Source organism: Mytilus galloprovincialis, chromosome 3 (assembly GCF_965363235.1).
Source record: "Mytilus galloprovincialis chromosome 3, xbMytGall1.hap1.1, whole genome shotgun sequence".
In the NCBI taxonomy this organism is placed as follows: Eukaryota; Metazoa; Mollusca; class Bivalvia; order Mytilida; family Mytilidae; genus Mytilus; species Mytilus galloprovincialis.
The window spans coordinates 55,920,363-55,942,043 of NC_134840.1; the positions used below are offsets into that span (position 1 = coordinate 55,920,363).

At 35.5% G+C, this 21,681-nt stretch overlaps 1 protein-coding gene and 1 long non-coding RNA gene across 2 annotated transcripts; both read left to right on the forward strand.

The window, feature by feature from the left end:
• The first annotated feature begins 2,071 nt into the window (after positions 1-2,071).
• LOC143068378 (uncharacterized) lies at positions 2,072-3,366 on the forward strand. The gene is made up of 3 exons (XR_012976160.1): positions 2,072-2,305; positions 2,838-2,943; positions 3,176-3,366. It is a non-coding gene; the product is annotated as an uncharacterized LOC143068378 (long non-coding RNA).
• Positions 3,367-4,265: 899 nt separating this feature from the next.
• LOC143068379 (eosinophil peroxidase-like) lies at positions 4,266-14,129 on the forward strand. The gene is made up of 10 exons (XM_076242386.1): positions 4,266-4,459; positions 4,658-4,694; positions 5,414-5,526; positions 6,493-6,597; positions 6,962-7,060; positions 7,663-8,155; positions 8,387-8,602; positions 9,531-9,697; positions 12,123-12,243; positions 13,892-14,129. Exons 1-7 carry the CDS (start codon positions 4,408-4,410, stop codon positions 8,589-8,591), a joined length of 1,104 nt encoding a protein of 367 aa, XP_076098501.1. The 5' UTR covers positions 4,266-4,407; the 3' UTR covers positions 8,592-8,602; positions 9,531-9,697; positions 12,123-12,243; positions 13,892-14,129.
• The last annotated feature ends 7,552 nt before the right edge of the window (positions 14,130-21,681 follow it).

Genomic DNA, 21,681 nt, shown 5'->3' on the forward strand with positions numbered 1-21,681 from the left:
GGTCGATTTCCCGCCATGCATGTCAGACTTGTACAGAAACGATATGTTGTCGAAATTCTGTTCGTATCTTTAAGACATCGTATGGCCATCGCGCCATCATCGTAATCCATCGTGTAGCCTACGTTATCCATCGTGTAGCCTTCGTGATCCATCGTGTATGCTTCGGCTGAGATATGAAGCTTAAATACCCGTTGTCGGTTAACCTTCGTATGTCCATCTTTTGCTATCGTATATAATTTCGGCACCATCGTATAGACTTCGTTATTCATCGTACTTGCTTCGGTCACTTTTTGGTATTTTAACGAGATCGGGACCAACTTCGTACGAACTTACAATTTTCGCATTCGGGTGTCCATCGTATATAAAAATCGGGACAGTGTGACGCGGGCATTACACACGACACACGAAGTTTATTGATATGACCAAAATAGCCTGACATTCAATTTCAAAACCAACGTATATTGTTATGTAGTTGGATATATATTCTATATAATACCGATTATATTAAACTATAGAATATCATACTAACGAAAGGATTTATTTTTTTTAAATGTTGACTTTGTTAAATTTTGTTGATCTGATTAGAGCTACTTCGTGACACTCAGTTCTGTAATCAATTAATTGGATAAATATTATACTTATAAGTTATTTTAATAAAGATATATATAGGCTATTAGTTCTATAAGCACACCAGTCCTTGATTTCCTTATTTGGAATATGAATAAAAGGGGATAAGAAAATACCCCGAATTAAACAGCAATCCAACAATACAAATTAATAAACACATCTAGAGGCCAACATATAGTCACACGTTATTTTATGCTGTTTTGTTACACTAAATAATTAAATATCTCAACAATTTTGAAACTTATGGTGTCACAAGTTTTATCTCGCCTTCGGTAGCGATGGTGATGGCGACTGCGGCGTAAACTATTTGTACAAAGCGGTATATTTCAGAGTTTTTTTTCAAATAAGAAGACCTGCATTGATCGATGTTTCATACTTTGAACAAATTTTCCTTAATGATACGAAATTTCATTCTGTTTTATGTCCGATGTTCTTGTCAGGTGTCCTTGACATTGCTAAAATGGCACTCATGAGTAATATTATAAAAAGATAGTATAGAGAATGCAGATTAGTCTTAATTAATAAATGATAAATTAAAAGGGTTGACTTGGATATAAAAATATGGGTTATTTCTTGGCCTCTCGCATCTGTCAACCCTCTGCTCAGGATGACCTTCGTGAAAACTTGTAGCGACGTCTGGTCAGGATGGAGACGTAAAATCAGATGCCTCATTTAAAGAGTGACACGCCCTCCGCATGCTTAAGAATCATTACAACAAATCTGAGGGGTCCTCAGATGGTCTGTTGCAAGACTAAATTGTTGGTCCTATCAAACATATTCTTATTTTCTAGTTGCAGACGAAATCTCGCTATGATATCCTCAAATGTCGACCAACTTTCGGAACCTATACCTTATGCATTTTCTGTATACTTGTTTTCATCGCGAATTTGCACGAACTATTTCTTACTGGTAGGTAAGTTAACAACAATGAATTAAGAATATATCCCTATTATCTAATAAGGCCAGTATAATTATAAACTCATATACCAGGCTTAAAGTTGTGTACTTCGTCTACAAAAAATCTTATCAGGGACACACAAATAAAAAGAACGCCAAAATAAAGTACGAATTTGAAGAGCATTGAAGACCAAAAATTCCGAAATGGTTTCCAAATTCACTTAATGGAATATTTTCCAGGGGTAGAATTTCTTTTGTTTTTTGCAAAATTCAAAGTTTTGTAAACACTTTAATATCAAAGTCATTCCCCGAATTTAACAAACTTTTGTCCCTGAAGTGTTAAAATATATAACTGTTTGGCCGCAAAATAAATGTAAGTATACCCCTAACAATTAAGATGATAATCTGGGCTTAACTTTTATACAACTAGGGGATTTAATAAGTCTCACTTACTCTTAGAAAAAAAATATTACGTAATCAAGAGTGGGCGAAATATACATATATACATATATAAAATAAACCGACATATATATGTAAAAACATTGTCAATTTCGCTTTCCATAAATCGAGAATTCAGATCATCAAACGGTCTGTTTTGACATATATTTTGTAATGGATGTGGGATTCAGATTCATATTAGGATTTGTCTTGCTTCTACAGACTGTGGATGCCGAACTGAAAAAATCACCATTGACCAAGATAGAAGATGTATTAGAATCAGTATTTTTTGGTAGAAGGAAACTTTCCGAATTTCGTAAACTGAATCCATTAAGTAATAAAGGTATGAATTAGATAATGATTATGATAATTGATTGTATTATTATTAGAGTGGTTTTTGTCATTATTCATTTTTTTTTGAGGATGCTGATTTTTGATTTCTGAATCCCTTTTTGTAATTTTTTTTTTTTTTTTTTTTTTTGGAAATTAGTTTAACTATGATATAACATCCATATAGAGTCAAACCGTGCAGTTAATAGTTTTCCATTTTATAAACAAGAATATTTTTTATATTGTTGAAATGTAAATCGAAGCGAATATTCATTTCCCAGTAAATGAAAATGCAATAACTTATTCTTTCTTCACACAAGTGTGTTCATTTCGTCGAAAATTGAACCTTAAATAAATTTTTACAATAAAATTAAGGAGATGTGATATGGTGTCTCAGTGAGACAACTACCCACCAAAGTTCAAGGAATAAAAGCACCAAAAGAAAATCCGAATCAGACGTTTAAAAATCAATCATCCATGGAAAGTATGCACAAGTCTAAACAAATGTAGAGAAAGTGTTTCATGTTTTATACGTCTTATTTCAGATGCCAATCTGCAGCACCAAATAGCTCCACTTAAATCTGATCGTTCACACCAAATGGAGTCAGATGCCATAATAAAAACTGAAGCTACATGACATTTGATGAAAAAGTAAGAAACCTTTCATAATGTATCTTATTTGCGTATATTAAGATATAGATAAATGAATAAATCACTGACTACAAAACTACCGAAGGTCAGTTAGGTTGGCAATATAACTACCATGCCTCCTCATCTATAACGATTTCATATATATTTACCAAAGTCGTCTATTATCTAATGAATTATAGAATTTTCAAATCTATGCCATATATTCAAACAATTTTGATTCATTTTCAACCAGAACAGGGAAGAGAGCAGATGAGCTGATGGCAGACGAAATAATTAATACTGCCTTCAGAGAACTTGTATGTCCCTCATCAACGGTTAGATGTACACCGTCAGAATACAGAACAATGGATGGGTCTTGTAACAATAGGAATAATCCAGAATGGGGCCAGTCCTTTACTGCTCAGAGGAGATTCCTTCAACCAGTTTACGGCAAGTCATAATTAAATATACTTTATTTGTGAAACAAACTAAAACCAATTTTGGTCTTATCAAATACATAGATAAAACAAATATAAAGAAACCCCGACCATTACAGTATACATGTTATTACTCTCCTTTCCTCAGTTCTAATGACTCTATAATAAAAGAAACAACTGTTTTCATGTCATTTAAAGGTCAATGATTTGTACAGTTAAAATCACTTATAGTTATACCTTATCTTATAAATAACAAGAGCCCCAACGATTCTTGTGGTATATTGATATGGTCATCAATAAAAATAGATGTGACTACCGGATTGGCTGTGCGGGATGCATAAAAATATACTACTTCTGTTGGTCAGAATGTTGACCAACCTTTCAGAGGCTACCTTAGTAAGGAAATAAGCTTTTACCTCATTTTTCAATCAATTTGTTGAAATAAATTTTTGCATATAACACTTGAAACTGGACGCTATACACACAAAACAATCTATGAAATAATACCAGATATTTTACTGTCATCGTTACCTGTCTAACCTCAGAAAGAGCTCAACCCAGGTTAAAGAAGCGAGTTGGCTTCAATCAGATTGTAATTACCGAATAAATCAACAGTTTATATATTTACTGTCGTGCACATCTTACTATAAGTTCTACAGTAAATCTAAAACTTTTAGACAATAGACAATAGACAATAGACAATATTTACTAGCACAAACACATTTACATTACATGGTTATGGCATACAGAGTTAAAGCTTTGATCCTTTGTTATATGGTTAATTCTTATGAGTGAGTTATCTCCTGAACATCAAGTCCATCTATTTCTTCTGCACGATATATTATTTCTTGCAAAAATAAATAGAAGCAATATTCATGAAAATTACGTTTTTATTTTGTCATTACTTTATCAATATTTTTTATTGTTGTCTACAGCTCCCGGTGACCTGCCAAGAAATTCAAGAAACCTTCCTTCAGCAAGGAAAATAAGTAACGATATATTCAAAGCCACGGAAACTCTTCATGATAGACAATATTCTGGACTTGTTATGGCATGGGGACAACTCATAGACCATGATATTACTAAAACCCCAACAGCAGGTACGAATTTACACTATAAACAACAACATAATACAACATATTTTTGAATTTTACTGTAACTTTTACACTGACCAAGCCTATCATAATTCAAATGATAAATAATAGTTTGTACAACAATTAAATATATATTATATATATATATACATACACACACTGACGCATAAACAGATCATCTTGAAATTAATTTTATTCTTTCAGGAGATATTGACTGCTGTGACACAGCAAATGCAAACAAGTAAGTAATACAAGCCATGTTATCAACTAAACTATGAAGCTGTCAGCCACATAGCTGGCGACACAATTATAAATTTATCAATTTCATCAGAACTTAATTATAAATGGAAAAACTAATAAGAAGACATTCTTGGCAGAATCTGAGTCAAGACTGAAAGACTAGGAAATCGCTAAACACTTCTTGTACACTTTCTGGTGTTAGATTCTCAGTCTGCATATGATATGTAACAACTGAAAGGATGAGAAAGGAATAGCTCATTCCCTTGTAACGAAACAATACTAAACTAACAGCATAATTTTTAGATTTGATTTAGACGTCAACGAGACAGCAAACCAACAACACACACACTAAAACAACATTGGTTCAGTAATGAATTAAATGTTTACAATAACTGACCGGATAAGTTTTATTTATATCCTGGCGAAGACCGGTCGATAAAACTGCTACCAAGAGATTGTACTTGTTTTTGTCAAGCAAGTCTCGCCATTTCCAGACATGCAGTTATTATCAATCAAAATAGGCGATGAATAGAAAACTGCATGTCCAATTGTCAAACACAGCAACAATCACGTTTCTGCAGTTCACTCATCTTACTATTTAAAAATCAGCTATACTGGAAATGCAAAACAAATACATGTATAAAAAAAATAAAACAATTGTGTTGATCTCTGAAAACTTCATTTGTGTGATGCTATTGCATTTGTTTATCTGCTTTACAGTCCAATCTGCTTCCCTATTGACGTACCTGAAGGCGATGAACGGTTTTCAAATTGTCTCAATTTTGTTCGATCAGCAGCAGCAACATATTCGACAATAAAAGGATGTTTGAATGGTATGTACAGTGAATTAACTTCAAAATAAATGTGAATAACCATTACCGGGCTATTCCACACTCCGGCACCGGAGTCTTTCCTGTTCTAGGAAGAAGAAGGCAAAAATAGAAGATATCATCATAGGCCTTACGTACTGTTAGTGGGTCCTTGATATACTTAGTATTATAAACTTTGCACAGAACGTTGCAGGTCAAACAACACCAAATGCGCTTTCAAAACACAGAAACCCCAGTTTGCTGTCAATTTTACAGCTTATTTGTTGTTACCTCGATGTTTCCTGAAAAATAATAAAATATAACTCCAAAGCTTTCCTATACATACTATATAGCCATTCAAAAGTATTCACACAAAATATTCATGTGAAATTTTTGTGTACCCATACGTTTAAGTTATAAATCGATACATATATACATGATACAAAGCAAGAAAACAGAAATTTTATAAAATATACCAATATCGTCATGATTTATTGCCATGGTAACTCAACCTAATATGTGTTTTGACTTTTAGAATGGTTTTTGTCTCAAGATTATGTATAGTCACAATTTGGAATCACCAAATTTCGGACCAAAACTGGCTTTACTGCATCTGCTTCTTTCTCATCTGACAGAAAGTTGATTGAAAGGTCGATTTCATTTGTCGATAAAAACCAGAAGAAATTAGCTCATCTGGTAAGAACGAGTAGCATGAAGAATAGTCCGGGACTGCGCTGAGTGACGGCACATTTTTGGAGGTCCATGGGATCAAGTCTGTCAGATTGCAAGGCAAATTTTGACTACCCTTAAAACTATTTATTTTATTTCATTTTTTTTTTTAATCAAATTCTTAAACAATGATATTTTTAAAAGAATGTGTGTCGAAAACAGCTTGCCTGTGAAGAAAAGAATATTGACATTACAATCGAACCATGCTATGAAGTAAATTTCTTTCAAAATACTTTGAAAGTCTGAGCTGATTTTTTACAGATAAAAGAGAACAAATCAATGAACTCACAGCCTTTATAGATGGTGGAATGTTGTATGGGGCATCTGATGAGGAACTTTCACTTCTCAGGGATCAAACCAATACATGTACGTTATTTGCCAATTTTTGTATACCACTTCTTGAAATACATTTCCTATTTAGAAAATCTTAAAGTTTTATACACATTTGTTAAGTTTGCCAAGTCGCATTCCTGTTTTTTCCCCCTTTGTTTTATCTCAACAAAAACCAGTTTGACCTATGTGTTTCTTTATAAGAATGATAAAAGCATCTGGCCTATATATTTTGAGCGATTTGATAGACAGGACAGGACAAGACAAAGCAATATTTTGTCCCAACTCTTACAAAATATTCACATAATTTTACAACTTCACATAATATAATACAAGAGCCACCCTAAGCAGAGTTATGAGAGACTAATAATTGTGCTTCTTTTCCAATATATCTTTATAGATTTGCTGAAAACAAAGGAACCTGGAAACTTACTACCCACTGGAACAAGTTTTTGTCTGATAACAGACGACCAAAATAATGATTATTGCCAGCACGCAGGTTTGTTTATTGGTCTTATGCTATATGACAACATCAGCACATATAATTTCATTAAATCATTTAGAAAATTACATATTTTGAAATGTTATCGCTATTCCAGCGAAAAAAGACTAAAGGATACTTTTTGCATATAAATCATACTGTTTGCTTTCAAGCTTGAATTGTTTACATTTTGTCTTTTCGGGGCCTTTTGAAGCTTGGTATGCGGTATTGGTTTTGCTGAAGGCAGAACGATGGTATATAGTTTATAAAATCGATGTCATTGGCAATAATACCCCATCATCTTATCCTTATGTTGATATCGATATGTCGTATGTACAGTCTTGATTATTATGAATGTGTACTCACTTGCTCAGCAGTGCACTCAAATGTTCAGCAAGGTCTAGATCACTCACCGATAGAACACCATCAGCTGACGACAGTAAATTTGATTTGCATTCATTTGGACAAACGCTTAAGTTTTCAGAGACAATTTGATATATGGGAGTGCAAAAATCACTCCCGTTTTATCATAGGCAAGATATGCACCTCCACAATCATTGTTAACGTACATAAATTTACATTCAAGAAGCTCAAAGTTCTATTTTTTCTTCTTACAATAGGAGATAATAGAGTAAACGTTATTCCAACGCTTGGTGCTGTGCATACTCTATTGGTTAGAGAACACAACAGAATAGCCGAGGGACTAAAAAATCTAAATAGACAATGGAGTAACGGCAAGGTGTTTGACGAGACCAGAAAGATTATGGGAGCCATTATTCAGCATGTTACGTACAATGAATGGCTTCCGATAGTCATCGGTGAGCAGCACATGGACCAATACAATTTAAAATCTTCCGAAAGAGGCCACGTCAGTTCATACGATTCTAATTTAGATCCTTCTATACGAAACTCATTTGCTGCTACTGCCCTGAGGTATGCGCATTCTCTGATCATGCCAACACAAGCATACCTCGACAGAACCTACCGGAATGAAGAGAGTTTTAGTCTCGAGACTCAGCAGTTAAATCCACACATGGTTGTTCAAGAAAATGGTAGACGATTGGAGGATCTTGTGAGATGGACCACTTACAAACCATGTATGACATCAGATAGGTAATGATATTGTATGTATATTGATACAAGTATGCAGCATGAAAATGTCAATATGGTACAATTTTTTTCATTTACTATAGGTACTCAATATTAAATTAAAAATGCTTTTCTGTATAGCTTTTTACTTTTAGAATATTAAATCTTTTTTATCTTAAATTCCTGTTCATTGAATTTGGAACAGTTTCAAGCATTGGTGTACGTCCATTTAATCCTTGTTTCTGGATATTGTAGAATGTTTGAAGATGGAATACGTAATAATTTATTTGGCATATCAGATTTGCCTGCAAGGAATGTGCAACGCGGACGAGACCACGGACTACCTTCTTACAACGAGTTTAGATCATTTTGTGGCTTACCATGGGCTAACAATTTCAACACTGGACGAAATCGTGGTGGGTTACGTGACCATTCCCGAGAAAACGCAAGACTATTGTAACAAACATATCAGTAAGTAAAATAATTAGTTGAATGTTAGTTTAAGTTTCTTGATTAATATATAGTATAATCATTTTACATCAATGTTGTATAAAAAAAATTACTTGAAGTCAATGTAATGTATTAGTAAACACTGTTATAAATGAGAAAGGAATTGGTGCTCATCAGAATTTTACACTGTGTTATTTTGTTCAACCACAGAAAAAAAGTACATATTTTGATATTTTCATGTCTATTTTCGGTGTGAGCCAAGGCTCCGTGTTGAAGGCCGTACATTGACCTATAATGGTTTACTTTTATAAATTTTTATTTGGATGGAGAGTTGTCTATGTAACAAAATAGACATAAAAAACTCAAAATATGTACCTATTAATAACATGGTTTCCTTTATAAAGTGTTCCTGTTTAAGGAAGCTATATTGACCCAATGGTTCCAACTGGTAAAGTTAAAGTCATCCCTTCGAAAGTTTTACGAATGCCATCACGGGTTTGTTGTATAAACTCTTCGATTCATAAAGTTTCCTTACCATGAACATTATAATGGTGCCTGACAAAAACCCTAATGGAAATTTTGAAACAAGGGTTTTAATATACATAATGTATTGTATGTTCTCTATTGGAATTTTTAAAACAAGAAAATACATAGTTTACAACAATAGCATATACACTGGGTATACCACATGGCACACTGAATCAATAGTTTAAGCGAAACTTGAATTGATATACACAATTAAAACAGATGCACTGATGAATAACTTTGGAATAACAGATTATATCTTAGATAAAGTATGAACGTGGAAACCTTTATTTGTCAACATTTTTTTTTACCTCAAAACAAACAAAAAAAGATATATTTCATTTCCCTCATACCAATAAACTTAAACAAAATTTCAGGTATTTTTTTGTTTTAAAATTATTATCAACTTATTTCCTACTTTTAGATCGATTAATGATATAGATCTGTTCGTTGGTGCTATCACAGAAAGACTTGCACCAGGTGCTGACGTTGGTCCAACATTCGCATGCTTGATTGCCAAACAGTTTGATGTGTTAAAGAGAGGTGATTCGTTCTGGTATGAAAACCAAGGACAACAAGGATTTTCTGAAGGTATGTGTTGATTCTTTTCTGTCAAGATAAAAACCGCAATAACTCATTTAGTTGTATAAAGTTGTATGTTACAGTGTCTGCTCTATGGTCTGGTTGTTGTCTCTTTGACACATTCACAATTTCCATTCTCAATTTTACAGTAGTTTCTCCTTTTCCCTTTTGTGTGTTTAATTTTGTTTGTATATTAGGTATCTGTGTTGGCAGGGGCGTAGCTACCCGGAGGCACGACAGCACGTGCATCCACGTCGTTTTCACAAAAAAAAAAAAAAAAAAGCAGAAGAGAGAGAGATGAGTTGGTCAATCGGAATCGGAGACTTTTGGTGTCTTTTTCGTCTAGTCAGAAAAAAGATCGTAGCTCCGAAGTTGCGTGCACATTGATTCGGCATGCAAAAAAAGAAATGGCAAAATAAAAATTTATAAATTGAATGTTAAAGGAAACAACTATGTTTTCACTTTTTTTAATTGATGAACTATCATTAAATAACGACATTTGGTTTCAAAATAATTGTTTTTTTTTTTGGAGATTATGACAAAATCGGAAGGTTACTTGTATCTTTTACAAGATTACTTTTGAATTTGTAATACTCAGTCTAAGATATGTAGTTTTGGAGCACATTTTACAGTGTACAGTTCATCAGTTTGGAATGAGATGTACCAATCGGCATTAGAATTATCAGATCCCTTCGATATCGTTGAAAATATGCCGAGGCGATGTGGTTGACAGACTACCGGAGCCAATCACCCTGCAACCACGCCAAAACAGTATTGGAAAGTCTCATTATTTTTTGCGTTCATAGACCATATGATAAGGCAACTGGAGAGTGGGGTCTCGTCAAGTTATCAGAAAATCGCTTCTTTGTGCTGTATCTGCTTCATCGTGTTGTAGGAAATATCACAAAAGAACAAATCTCAATATTGTCTGAAACATACGAAACTGACCTAGCATGTAATTTTGACGAATTCAATTGGGAGGTCGCTCGATGCCGAACACGTACACTGGTTTATAACATCTCGCGAGTGCTACCATGCCATGATGGCCCTGAGATCTATCAGTCACGGTACTACGTATGTAATTGAAAACAAATGTACGATCAACAATGAACAACGAAAGTTACATAGCATTACTGCATATTCATCGGGATTTTAGTGTGAATGTTGACAAAGTAATAGAGAAGTGTGTTTCTGCCCAGACCCGAAGAGCAGATTTTGGACAATTTTGAGTAAATTCTGTATCACAAATATGTGTTGTTTATGTATTACTATATTCAGAAGATTTATTAATAGTTTTACATTCATAAATTTTTATCTACAAATAGCTCCTCTTTTAACCGTCCTATGACCGAAAACCGAAAAAAAAAAAAATTTGCTGCATAATAGGGTCCCAAAAATTTGTCGCCTCGCTCCGCTCGGCGGTAGTTGCTTCCACATCGTTTCTTTCTAGCTACGCCCCTGGTTGGTTTCATATTAATGGAAGTATTTATTAACCGGATTTTTGTGACAAAAATATCGGTTATTGATTTGGGGATGTACGGCGGGCGGCCGGGCGGTCGGTCGGGCGGTCGGTCGGTCGGTCGGTCGGGCGGGCGGGCGGCAATCAAATGTTGTCCGTGCATTAACTCATGAACCGTTTAACCAAAGCTTTTAAAATTTTAATATGTTGTTACTGACAACTATAAAATGAAGGTCAAGTTCAATAATGGCGATTTTGACTTTTACCGTTCAGGAGTTATGGTTTTTGAAAGATTGAAAAATGGTGTTTCCAGTCGTGTCCGTGCATTTACACATGAACTGTTCTACTAAAGCTTCCCAAATTTTAATATGTTGTTACTGATGACAAAATGGAGGTCAAGTTCAATAATGACGATTTTGACTCAATCGGAACAACTCGGCCTTTCTGGTTGCACGAAGAAATAGCTATTGTACTGCGTAGCGAGAATGGCCGAGTAGTTACGATTGGATTTTGACTTTTACCGTTCAGGAGTTATGGTTCTTGAAAGATTGAAAAATGGTGTTTCCAGTCGTGTCCGTGCATTTTCTCATGAACCATTCAACCAAAGCTTTTGAAATTTTTATATGTTGTTACTGATGACAAAATGGAGGTCAAGTTTAATAATGACGATTTTGACTTTTACTGTTCAGGAGTTATGGTTCTTGAAAGATCGTAAAATGGTGTTTCCATTCACGTTGTTGCATTTACTCATGAACCATTCAATCTAAGCTTTTCAAATTTTAAAATGTTGATACTGATGACAAAATGGAGGTCAAATTTGATATTGACGATTTTCACTTTCACCATTCATCAGTAATGGTTCTTGTGATATTGCCAGGACACAAATAAATGTTAATAAATCCGGTTTGCTGTCGTTGTGACAGCCTCTTGTATTTTGATGCAAAATGCTATATAACAGTTCATTTTGATTTGCAGCAAAGGTTAATGCCATAAAGAGAGTGAGACTTTCCAGTCTGCTGTGTGAACATTTTGGTTTAGCTACCATCCAGCCTGACCCATTCAAAATAGAAAGAGAAGGGAGATGTCCAGGGTCATCGTAAGTATATTAAGTATCTGGTAATTATAACCAAGGGCCGCGATCCAGCGATTTTAAAAGGGAGAAGGGGTTCCCAACCAAGGAGAAAAAGGGGGGGGGGTCCAACTGAATTCCTGGTAACTATAACCATCGTTATGTTGGCGTGTACTGGTTAGTACTAGAGGTAGCGGATTTTGTCCCATTTAGGATATTTGTTATGTAATTATAACTCGTCTAAAGAAGGCGAATGAGGCGAACGTGTGATACATAAAATTCACCAAATACGGTGGTAAATTCGTTAACATATTGCACATTTCCTAAACAAGTAAGCTGGCATGATGCAGCAAAAGATGATTTCAAAACCAGTGTACAGCATATAACCTGAATAGAAGGGTACTGCACAATAAAGGTCCAGTTTATAATGCTCTGTCAGCAAAATACTCATTTAGTGTTTAATTGGAAGTATTGCATACAGATGATTCAGTTTGGTTCAGTGTTTTATTGCCATATAAAAAAGTATATACAAATGTCTGGGAAAAAAGATATCTATGACAATGTGCTTGGTTTCTACAAAATGTATCAGTTATATAAAAACAAATCTTAAACCAATGGAAACAACCATTTTTTTCGGACACTTCTCTTCTTTGAAAATCTGTTTTTCTAGAATTTTTTATTCAAACAATGTATCTAAATAGCACGCCCCTCCCAAAAAGACAATTGTCGATAACTAAAAGTTGAGAGCTTTCATACATTGGGAACAAACTGTGCCCCTCTACTTGCCGACTTCTTTCTTTATTATTATGAGGCTGACTTCATACAGGAACTTCTTAGGAAGAAAGATAAGAAGTTAGCAATATCCTTTAACTCTACTTTCCGCTATATAGATGACGTTCTTTCACTAAACAATTCAAAATTTGGTGACTATGTGGAACGCATCTATCCCATCGAATTGGAGATAAAGGATACTACAGATACAGTTAAGTCGGCTTCATATCTTGACTTACATCTAGAAATTGACAATGAGGGTCGGTTGAAAACAAAACTTTACGACAAAAGAGATGATTTCAGCTTTCCAATTGTGAACTTTCCATTTCTAAGTAGCAACATTCCAGCAGCACCTGCATAAGGGGTATATATCTCCCAATTGATACGATATTCCCGTGCTTGCATTTCCTATCATGATTTTCTTGATAGAGGGTTACTGCTCACAAGGAAGCTATTAAACCAAGAGTTCCAAATGGTGAAGTTGAAATCATCCCTTCGTAAATTTTACGGACGCCATCACGAGTTGGTTGACCGTTATGGAATAACCGTTTCACAAATGATATCGGATATGTTCCTTACGTCGTAACTACAATCCCCTTCCCTTTCATGAATGTGACCTACCGAATTAGACTGTTTACCGGATTTGTAATCACATAAGCAACACGACGGGTGCCACATGTGGAGCAGGATCTGCTTACCCTTCCGGAGCACCTGAGATCACCCCTAGTTTTTGGTGGGTCTCGTGTTGTTTATTCTTTAGTTTTCTATGTTGTGTCATGTGTACTATTGTTTTTCTGTTTGTCTTTTTCATTTTTAGCCATGGCGTTGTCAGTTTGTTTTAGATTTATGAGTTTGACTCCCTCTTTTGTAAGTGTAACCAAACATGTATAATTTGTCATTGCAGAGATATAGAAGACAACTGTATGGTTAGATGTTCAGAGATGAGACTCTTAGACTTGAGGCCATGGAGAGTGTAATCGATGGTTCAACAATGATGCTATGTACCTACCTCATCGCAGATGTATTCCTCGTTTTCATTTCATGTATCTACCTCCTACCAGATTTATTACTCATGTATAATAAGTATTTTCTTTTAATATTTTTTGTATTTTTTTTTAATAAAGAAGAAAGCGTACTTTAAATTTTTTTAATGTATGCTTTATAAGATTTATACTTCTGATACACACCAAAGAGACAAATATATAGTTGAACCTGAGATCCCGTCAGTGGCGGATCTAGAAATTTTCATAAGAGGGGGCCCACTGACTGCCTAAGGGGGGCCCGATTCCGTCACGCTTCAGTGATTCCCTATATAACCAACCAAAATTTTTCTGAAAAGGTCCCCCCTAAATCCGCCTCTGTCCGTATTGCTAAAATATCACACCAAATATTCTGAAAATAAGTTTATGACTGTTTTCCCCTTATATAATTAAAGATATTTCATACCCCTGAGATAAACATTGGCGTTTCTCCCCTAAAAGATAATAAAACACATCATTTAAAGAGAGTGCAATATGAAGGTACTCAACGGTGGACAAAGCGATATCTGTATAGTATACAGATACAGCATAGCGATATCTGTAGGGCTGTATCTGTATAGTAGGACACCCAATTGCAGGATAAAATAAAATCCGAAGTCGAAGACAATGTCATGGCAAAAGAAACGATTAGCGATAACAAGTCAGACATCAGTTCAAGAAACATTACATAGAAAGTAAAAGACTAAGTAACATCACCACTAAATATCAAAAGTGCTAGCAGATTCTACTCCACATGTGGCACCCTTCGTATTGATCATGGCATGGAAGTATTATATTGACAATATAATACTTCCATGATCATGGTAAGCGCAAAGTAGGTGGTAACTCTTATTAGATTATGTCACAATAGAGAAAAAGACAGCGGGATTGTGATTATGACAATTGACACATTTCTCTGGTCATTTGTGACTCAGATATTTCATATATTGGCACAAAAGAAAATGTTTTTGGTGCAAATAAAATGACAATTGGCGCAAAAGCTAAGCATCGCAAATATGCTCACAAAACATGACATGATGGAATCCGTAACCTTTACGACGTCCACTTTACCATTAGGAACATTTCATGTAATTATATATATAGCTTCTTAGTAAACAGTAACTCTCCGTCAAGGAAATCGTGAAGGTCAAGATATGAGGCAGACTTAATTGTTTGATTTCGAGGGGTTCATTTTTTTTTTACAAAACATGGTTTATCACTTCATGACCAAGATATTGGTTAACGTTGGCTGTTCTTTTGATACAGTTAAATTTTTCCATCAATATTTGAGCTTAGAATATAGAATACTAGTGAAAGGGTTTTGAGGTCAAACGTATTATACTATTTCAAGAGGAAAGAGACTTAGATTGTATGTACAATCTTTTTTTCCTGATTTACACCACGCCTAAAGTAGGTTTGCTAAAGCAGTCTTTGATTGCTGATCAACATTGAAGTTATAGTTTGGAAAGAGGTTTCGCGGATTCTTTGGCAGACCCACCAATAACGTTAATTATTTCTAAAGACATTAAATTGTAATTTTGGTATACAGTACCAGTGGCGGATCCAGAAATTTTCATAAGTGGGGGCCCACTGACTGACCTAAGAGGGGGCCCGCTCCAGTCACGCTTCAATGATTCCCTATATAAGCAACCAAATTTTTTCCCAAAAAGGGGGGGCCCGGGCCCCCTGGGCCCCCCTCTAAATCCGCCTCTGAGTACAGCAAAAGAAGACCTTTATGTCATCTTTGGCTGAAATTCCAAACGAACTTATGGTTGTTCTGGATTTCCTCTTTAATAAGTGTTTTTGGGGCATCAGTTCAAATTGATTTTTTAATATCCAATTGCGTTATCAAAACAGTTTATGTAATGTGGTTTACACACAAAACGAATTTGTTCGTGTCTTTATCTGGTCAAAAATTAATATAGAAGCTACATTTTGTTTTTCATTGTTTGCATGATTCAAAGGATTTCGTTTCAGCAATGTCCACTCTTTGTTCTTTTTTGTCAAATTAACAAAATATAGATAACCATCAAAAGAACCAAACATGATAACGATTTATGTGCTTGTTTTCACAATCGTATTCAATGGCCAATGGTCAGTTAGCCAACGCTACGCACAAGAAAGAGGACGATAAGCAGATACAAATAATGAATTTTATGACTCCATGAAATATATACAACTAATTTGTATGATGTATTATTATTGGGACATGGTTGCATTTGAAACCCCCTTTATCCTGGGTTGAGACACACCCCCCCCCCCCCCATTTGAAAATGGTTGTATTTGCCACTGATAAGCCTGTTCGTTATCTTCGATGATTTTTGTGTTTGTGTATTGTTTATTTACTGTTGTTTTGTCGTATTTGGTAAAAGTGTTGTCTGTTTTTATATGACTTGAGAATTTTGGTTACCGTTTTTACAAGTAAAAATGTCATATGATCAAATCTACAATAATCCATGAAAAATGTGACTTTTTCAGAGACAAGTGCCTAGGCTGAACTCCACAAGCACTTGTCTAAGATTTTTCTCCCTGTATACCTTAATATATGTTATATATATGTTATATTAAGGTATATAGGGGTTTCTTCTGAGACATGTGCCTATGCTGAGTTCTCAGAACAGATACGCCATCTTTACTCGCCAAAAAATATGATAGACTGTTGCACAAAATAAACCAATATGGAATTAGAGGAAATATCCACAAATGGCTAACTTCATTCCTAACCGAAAGAATCAAAGCGCTGTAAGCGCTGAAGGCAGTTAACCAAAAACCAAGGCAACCGTAATTATGAAAACTGTGGCAATGTTGCCTCAACATTAAACATTCATATATAGTACATTCATGTTTATCTAATGATTTATTTATTAAGGCAAATAATTTATATGTTATCAAGGTTTCAAAAGCAATGCATATATCAATGTATATTTTTTATGGTGAGTCTGCAGTGGTACAAGTTCCCAATGATTGCAGTTGTTCTACTTGGTAGTTAAGTCTCCCAAACAAAGTTTGGAGACTTATTGTTTTTGCTCAGTTCTTATTATGGCACCCTCAACGGAGTTGGGGTGACATATTGTTATTCTACGTTTCTTTTTATGGCACCCTCAACGGAGTTGGGGTGACATATTGTTATTCTACGTTTCTTTTTTTTATTATTTTTCTTCCACTATTTTTGTCCGGAGCAGTTCTCAGAATAGAATGGACCAAAGTTGATGGAACTATAGTATAATGTTGACCACCATGCGAAGTTGTCCCTCTGACTTTGGAATGGTCAAGATGGCCACCGTTACCATGGAAACAGCAAAAATGCGAAAAAAATTAAAGTGTTCCGAAGTGGAAGAAACTTCACAGGAATGGTAACTGGCATGTGCTGATTTACAGTTTGACTTCGGAATTTTCAAAATGGCCGCCGTTACCATGGAAACTGCAAAAATGTCAAAAATTTCAAAATGCCCCAAAATTTATGAAACTTTAAAAAAATGTTAATTTGCAAGTGTAGATGCACTCTTTGACTGAGGAATTTTCAAAATGGCTGCCGTTACCCTGGCAATGGGGGAAGGGTGCCATCCGTTATTGCTAGCAATTACAAATCTAGTTATGGCACCCTCAACGGAGTTGGGGTGTCGTATTGTTATTCTACGTTTCTTTTTTTTCTTATTATTATTTTTATTATTTTTCTTCCACACATTTTTGTCCGCGCGATTTCTTGAATTCCAATGGACCAATGTTGATGGAACTCTACTATATTGAGGACCCACAGGTGAAGAGTTGCAGTAAGCATGGAATGGTTCAAGATGGCTGCCGTTACCATAGAAACGGAACAAATGTGAAAAATTCCGGTTTTTGGTTTTGGTGAACTATTTGGATATGCTTAAACTCAGAATCATTATATTTTGATACAATGTAGGTGCCCACTATACACTTGTGTTGGAATGATTTTGGCGATCTTTGGAACTTCTATGTTGCCATGGAAACTACACGAAAAATTTCAAAAATATCAAAATGCTCCAAACTTTATAAAAACTTCACAGTCACGATGAGCAACATTGGAAGATGTGGTATTTGGAGTTGGAATTTCCAAAATATCTGTTGTTACCATGGAAACAATGCTAAAAGGTCAAAAAATTTCAAAAAAAATAAAAATGCTGCAAACTGGATGAAACTTTACAGGAATGGTCAATGGCATACGCAGAGTTGACTTTTGAAGTTGGAATTTTCAAAATGGCCGCCGTAACCATGGAAACAGCAAAAATGTCCAAAAATTCAAAATGCTCCAAACTTCATTAAACTTTACAAAAATGATAATTTGAATGTGTAGATGCACTCTTTCACTTTGGAATCGTCTAGTTTGCTGCCGCTCGCCTGGCAATGGGGGAAGGGTGCCATCCGCTATTGCTTGCAATGGCAAATCTAGTTTTTCTTATTTTTCTTTTTCTTCTTCCACACATTTTGTCCGTCGTGTTTCTCGGAATCCAATGGACCAATGTTGATGGAACTTTACTATAAGGAGGACCCCCATGTAAAGTTGTGCACCTTGGTATGGAATGGTAAAAGATGGCCGCCGTTTCCATGGAAACAGCATAAATGCGAAAAAAATCAAAGTGTTCCAAACTGGAAGAAACTCCACAGGAATGTTGACTGGCATGTGCTGATTTCCAGTTTGACTTTGGAATTTTCAAAATGGCTGCCGTTACCATGGAAACAGCTTAAATATCAAAAATTCTAACTCTTTCGTTATAAGATCCAACTGAATGAAACTTTATGAAAATGTTCTCCAGTATGCCAAGATGTCAAGACAATATTTGGATAGTTCAAAATGGCCGCCGTTGTCATGGAAATTGGGGCCAAGTTTTGCATTGACCCTATGGAAAAATGCATAAAATCAGCATTTTCTCAGAGAGTATTGCACCAAAGTAAATGAAACTGTATTGATATATAACATGACATGTGGCAATGAGATGTACGCTTTTAGAATTTTGGAATTATCTACTGTAACCATGGTTGCAGCACAAATGTTCAAAATTTCCAAAAAAAAATAAAGTGCTGCAAACCGGATGAAACTTAACAGGAATAGTGACTGACATGTGCGGAGTTGCATTTTGAAGTTGGAATTTTCAAAATGGCCGCCGTAACCATGGAAACAGCAAAAATATCAAAAATTTCAAAATGCTTCAAACTTAATGAAACTTTGCAAAAATGTTACTAGACATCTGTAAATGCATTCTTCAACTTTGGAATTTTCAAAATGGCTGCCGCTCACCTGGCAATGAGGGGAAGGGTGCCATCCGTTATTGCTAGCAATTACAAATCTAGTTATTTTTATGGCACCCTCAACGGAGTTGGGGTGACATATTGTTATTGTTCGTTTCTTTTTGTCTTATTTTTATTATATTTATTCTTCCACACTTTTTTGTCCATACTATTTCTCAAAATCGGCTTGAACAATTTTGGTGGAACTATACCATAATGTTGACCACCACATTCTATAGTGCAGTGGGGTATGGCACCATCAAGATGGCTGCCGTTGCCATGGAAACGAAACAAATGTGAAAAAATCCAGTTTTTTGTTTTGGTAAACTGTTTGGTTATGCTTAAACTCAGAATCATTATTTTTTAATACAATGTAGGTGCCCACTATATACAGGTATTGGATGATTTTGACACTCATTGGAACTACTATGTTGCCATGGAAACTACACCAAAAATTTCCAAAATATCAAAATGCTCAAAACTTAATGAAACTTCACAGTAACGATGAGCAACATTGGAAGATGTTGAATTTGGCGTTGGAATGTCCAAAATATCTGTTGTTACCATGGAAACAATGCAAAAAGGTCAAAACGTTGAATTTTCATAGAACATTCCAGAACATCAATGTTAAATTTATTCTAGAGACATTAAATGGTACATGATAATGGAAGGAAAAAATTGCAGCGGCGGTTTGACTTTGGAATATTCAAAATGGCCGCCGTTACCATGGGAACAGCAATAATATGAAAAACTTGAAAATGCTTTAAATTTAGTGAAACTTATAATAAATGTTGCCTAGCTTATGTGGACTTGACTTTTGAGTTTGGAATTTTCAAAATGGCCGCCGTTGCCATGGAAACAGCAAACATTTTGTAAATGGCTGCCGCTGGCCTGGCAATGGGGGAAGGGTGCCATCCGCTATTGCTTGCAATGGCAAATCTAGTTATTATTCTTCTTCTTCCGCCACTTTAAAAAATGAACTTGTCCGCAGCGTTTCTCCAAAACCGCTTGTCAGATTGACTTAGGATTTCATAAAATGGTAGACTAATATGTCTAGGTGAGCCATCAATCTTTCGTTTGTGCATTGGGGTCTATTAAGGGGTATTTTGGGGGGTAGAAAGGAGGGAGGGGTTTACTATAGAACCCTATGGGATTTTATTTTCTAAAATTTTCAAATGAATATAACTTGAAAACTGTAAGTGATAGATACATGCAGTCTTCAGAAATGATTATAGGACAATAAAACAAGTCATATGAAATATAGGGGGAGTCCCTGGGGGGTCATCCCCACCCCTTCAATTTGAGAATATGCTTTTATCTTGTAAACGGTCCAGATCCCCACCCCTAAACCATACATATTCTTGTAGGGGACAATAAAACAAATGAAATGAAATAAAAGGGAAGTCCCTAGGGGGTCACCCCACCCCCTCTTGTTTCAAAACTTGTAAACGGTCGACATCCCCACCCCTAAACCATATATATTCTTGTATGGGACAATAAAACAAATGAAATGAAATAAAAGGGAAGTCTGGAGGGGGTCACCCTACCCCCTCTTGTTTGAAAACTTTTAAACGGTTAACATCCCCACCCCTAAACCATATATATTGTAAACGGTTCAGATCCCCACCCCTAAACCATATATATTGTAAACGGTTCAGATCCCCACCCCTAAACCATACATATTCTTGTAGGGGACAAATAAACAAATGAAATGAAATAAAAGGGAAGTCCCTAGGGGGTCACCCCACCCCCTCTTGTTTCAAAACTTGTAAACGGTCGACATCCCCACCCCTAAACCATATATATTCTTGTATGGGACAATAAAACAAATGAAATGAAATAAAAGGGAAGTCTGGAGGGGGTCACCCCACCCCCTCTTGTTTGAAAACTTTTAAACGGTTAACATCCCCACCCCTAAACCATATATATTCTTGTAGGAGACAATAAAACAAATGAAATGAAATAAAAGGGAAGTCCCTAGGGGGTCACCCCACCCCCTCTTGTATGAAAACTTGTAAACGGTCAACATCCCCACCCCTAAACCATACATATTCTTGTATGGGACAATAAAGCTAATCAAATGAAATTAAAGGGAAGTGCCTGGGGTCGCCCCCAACCCGTTCAATTTGAGAATGTGCTATTATTTTGTAAACGGTCAACATCCCCACCCCTAAACCATATATATTCTCGTAGGGGACAATAAAACAAATCAAATAGAATGTAGGTCAAAGTCCTTGGGGTCACCCCCAACCCCTCCTGTTTGAAAACTTGTAAATGGTGGAGATCCCTACTCATGCTACTCATAAGCCAAATAAATCCTTGTATAGGACATTCAATCAAATCAATTGAACATGGGACCATATGAATGGGGAGTTATGGGAGCTTTGTTTGGGAGACTTCGTAACAGCATCCTGTTACAATTACTTCT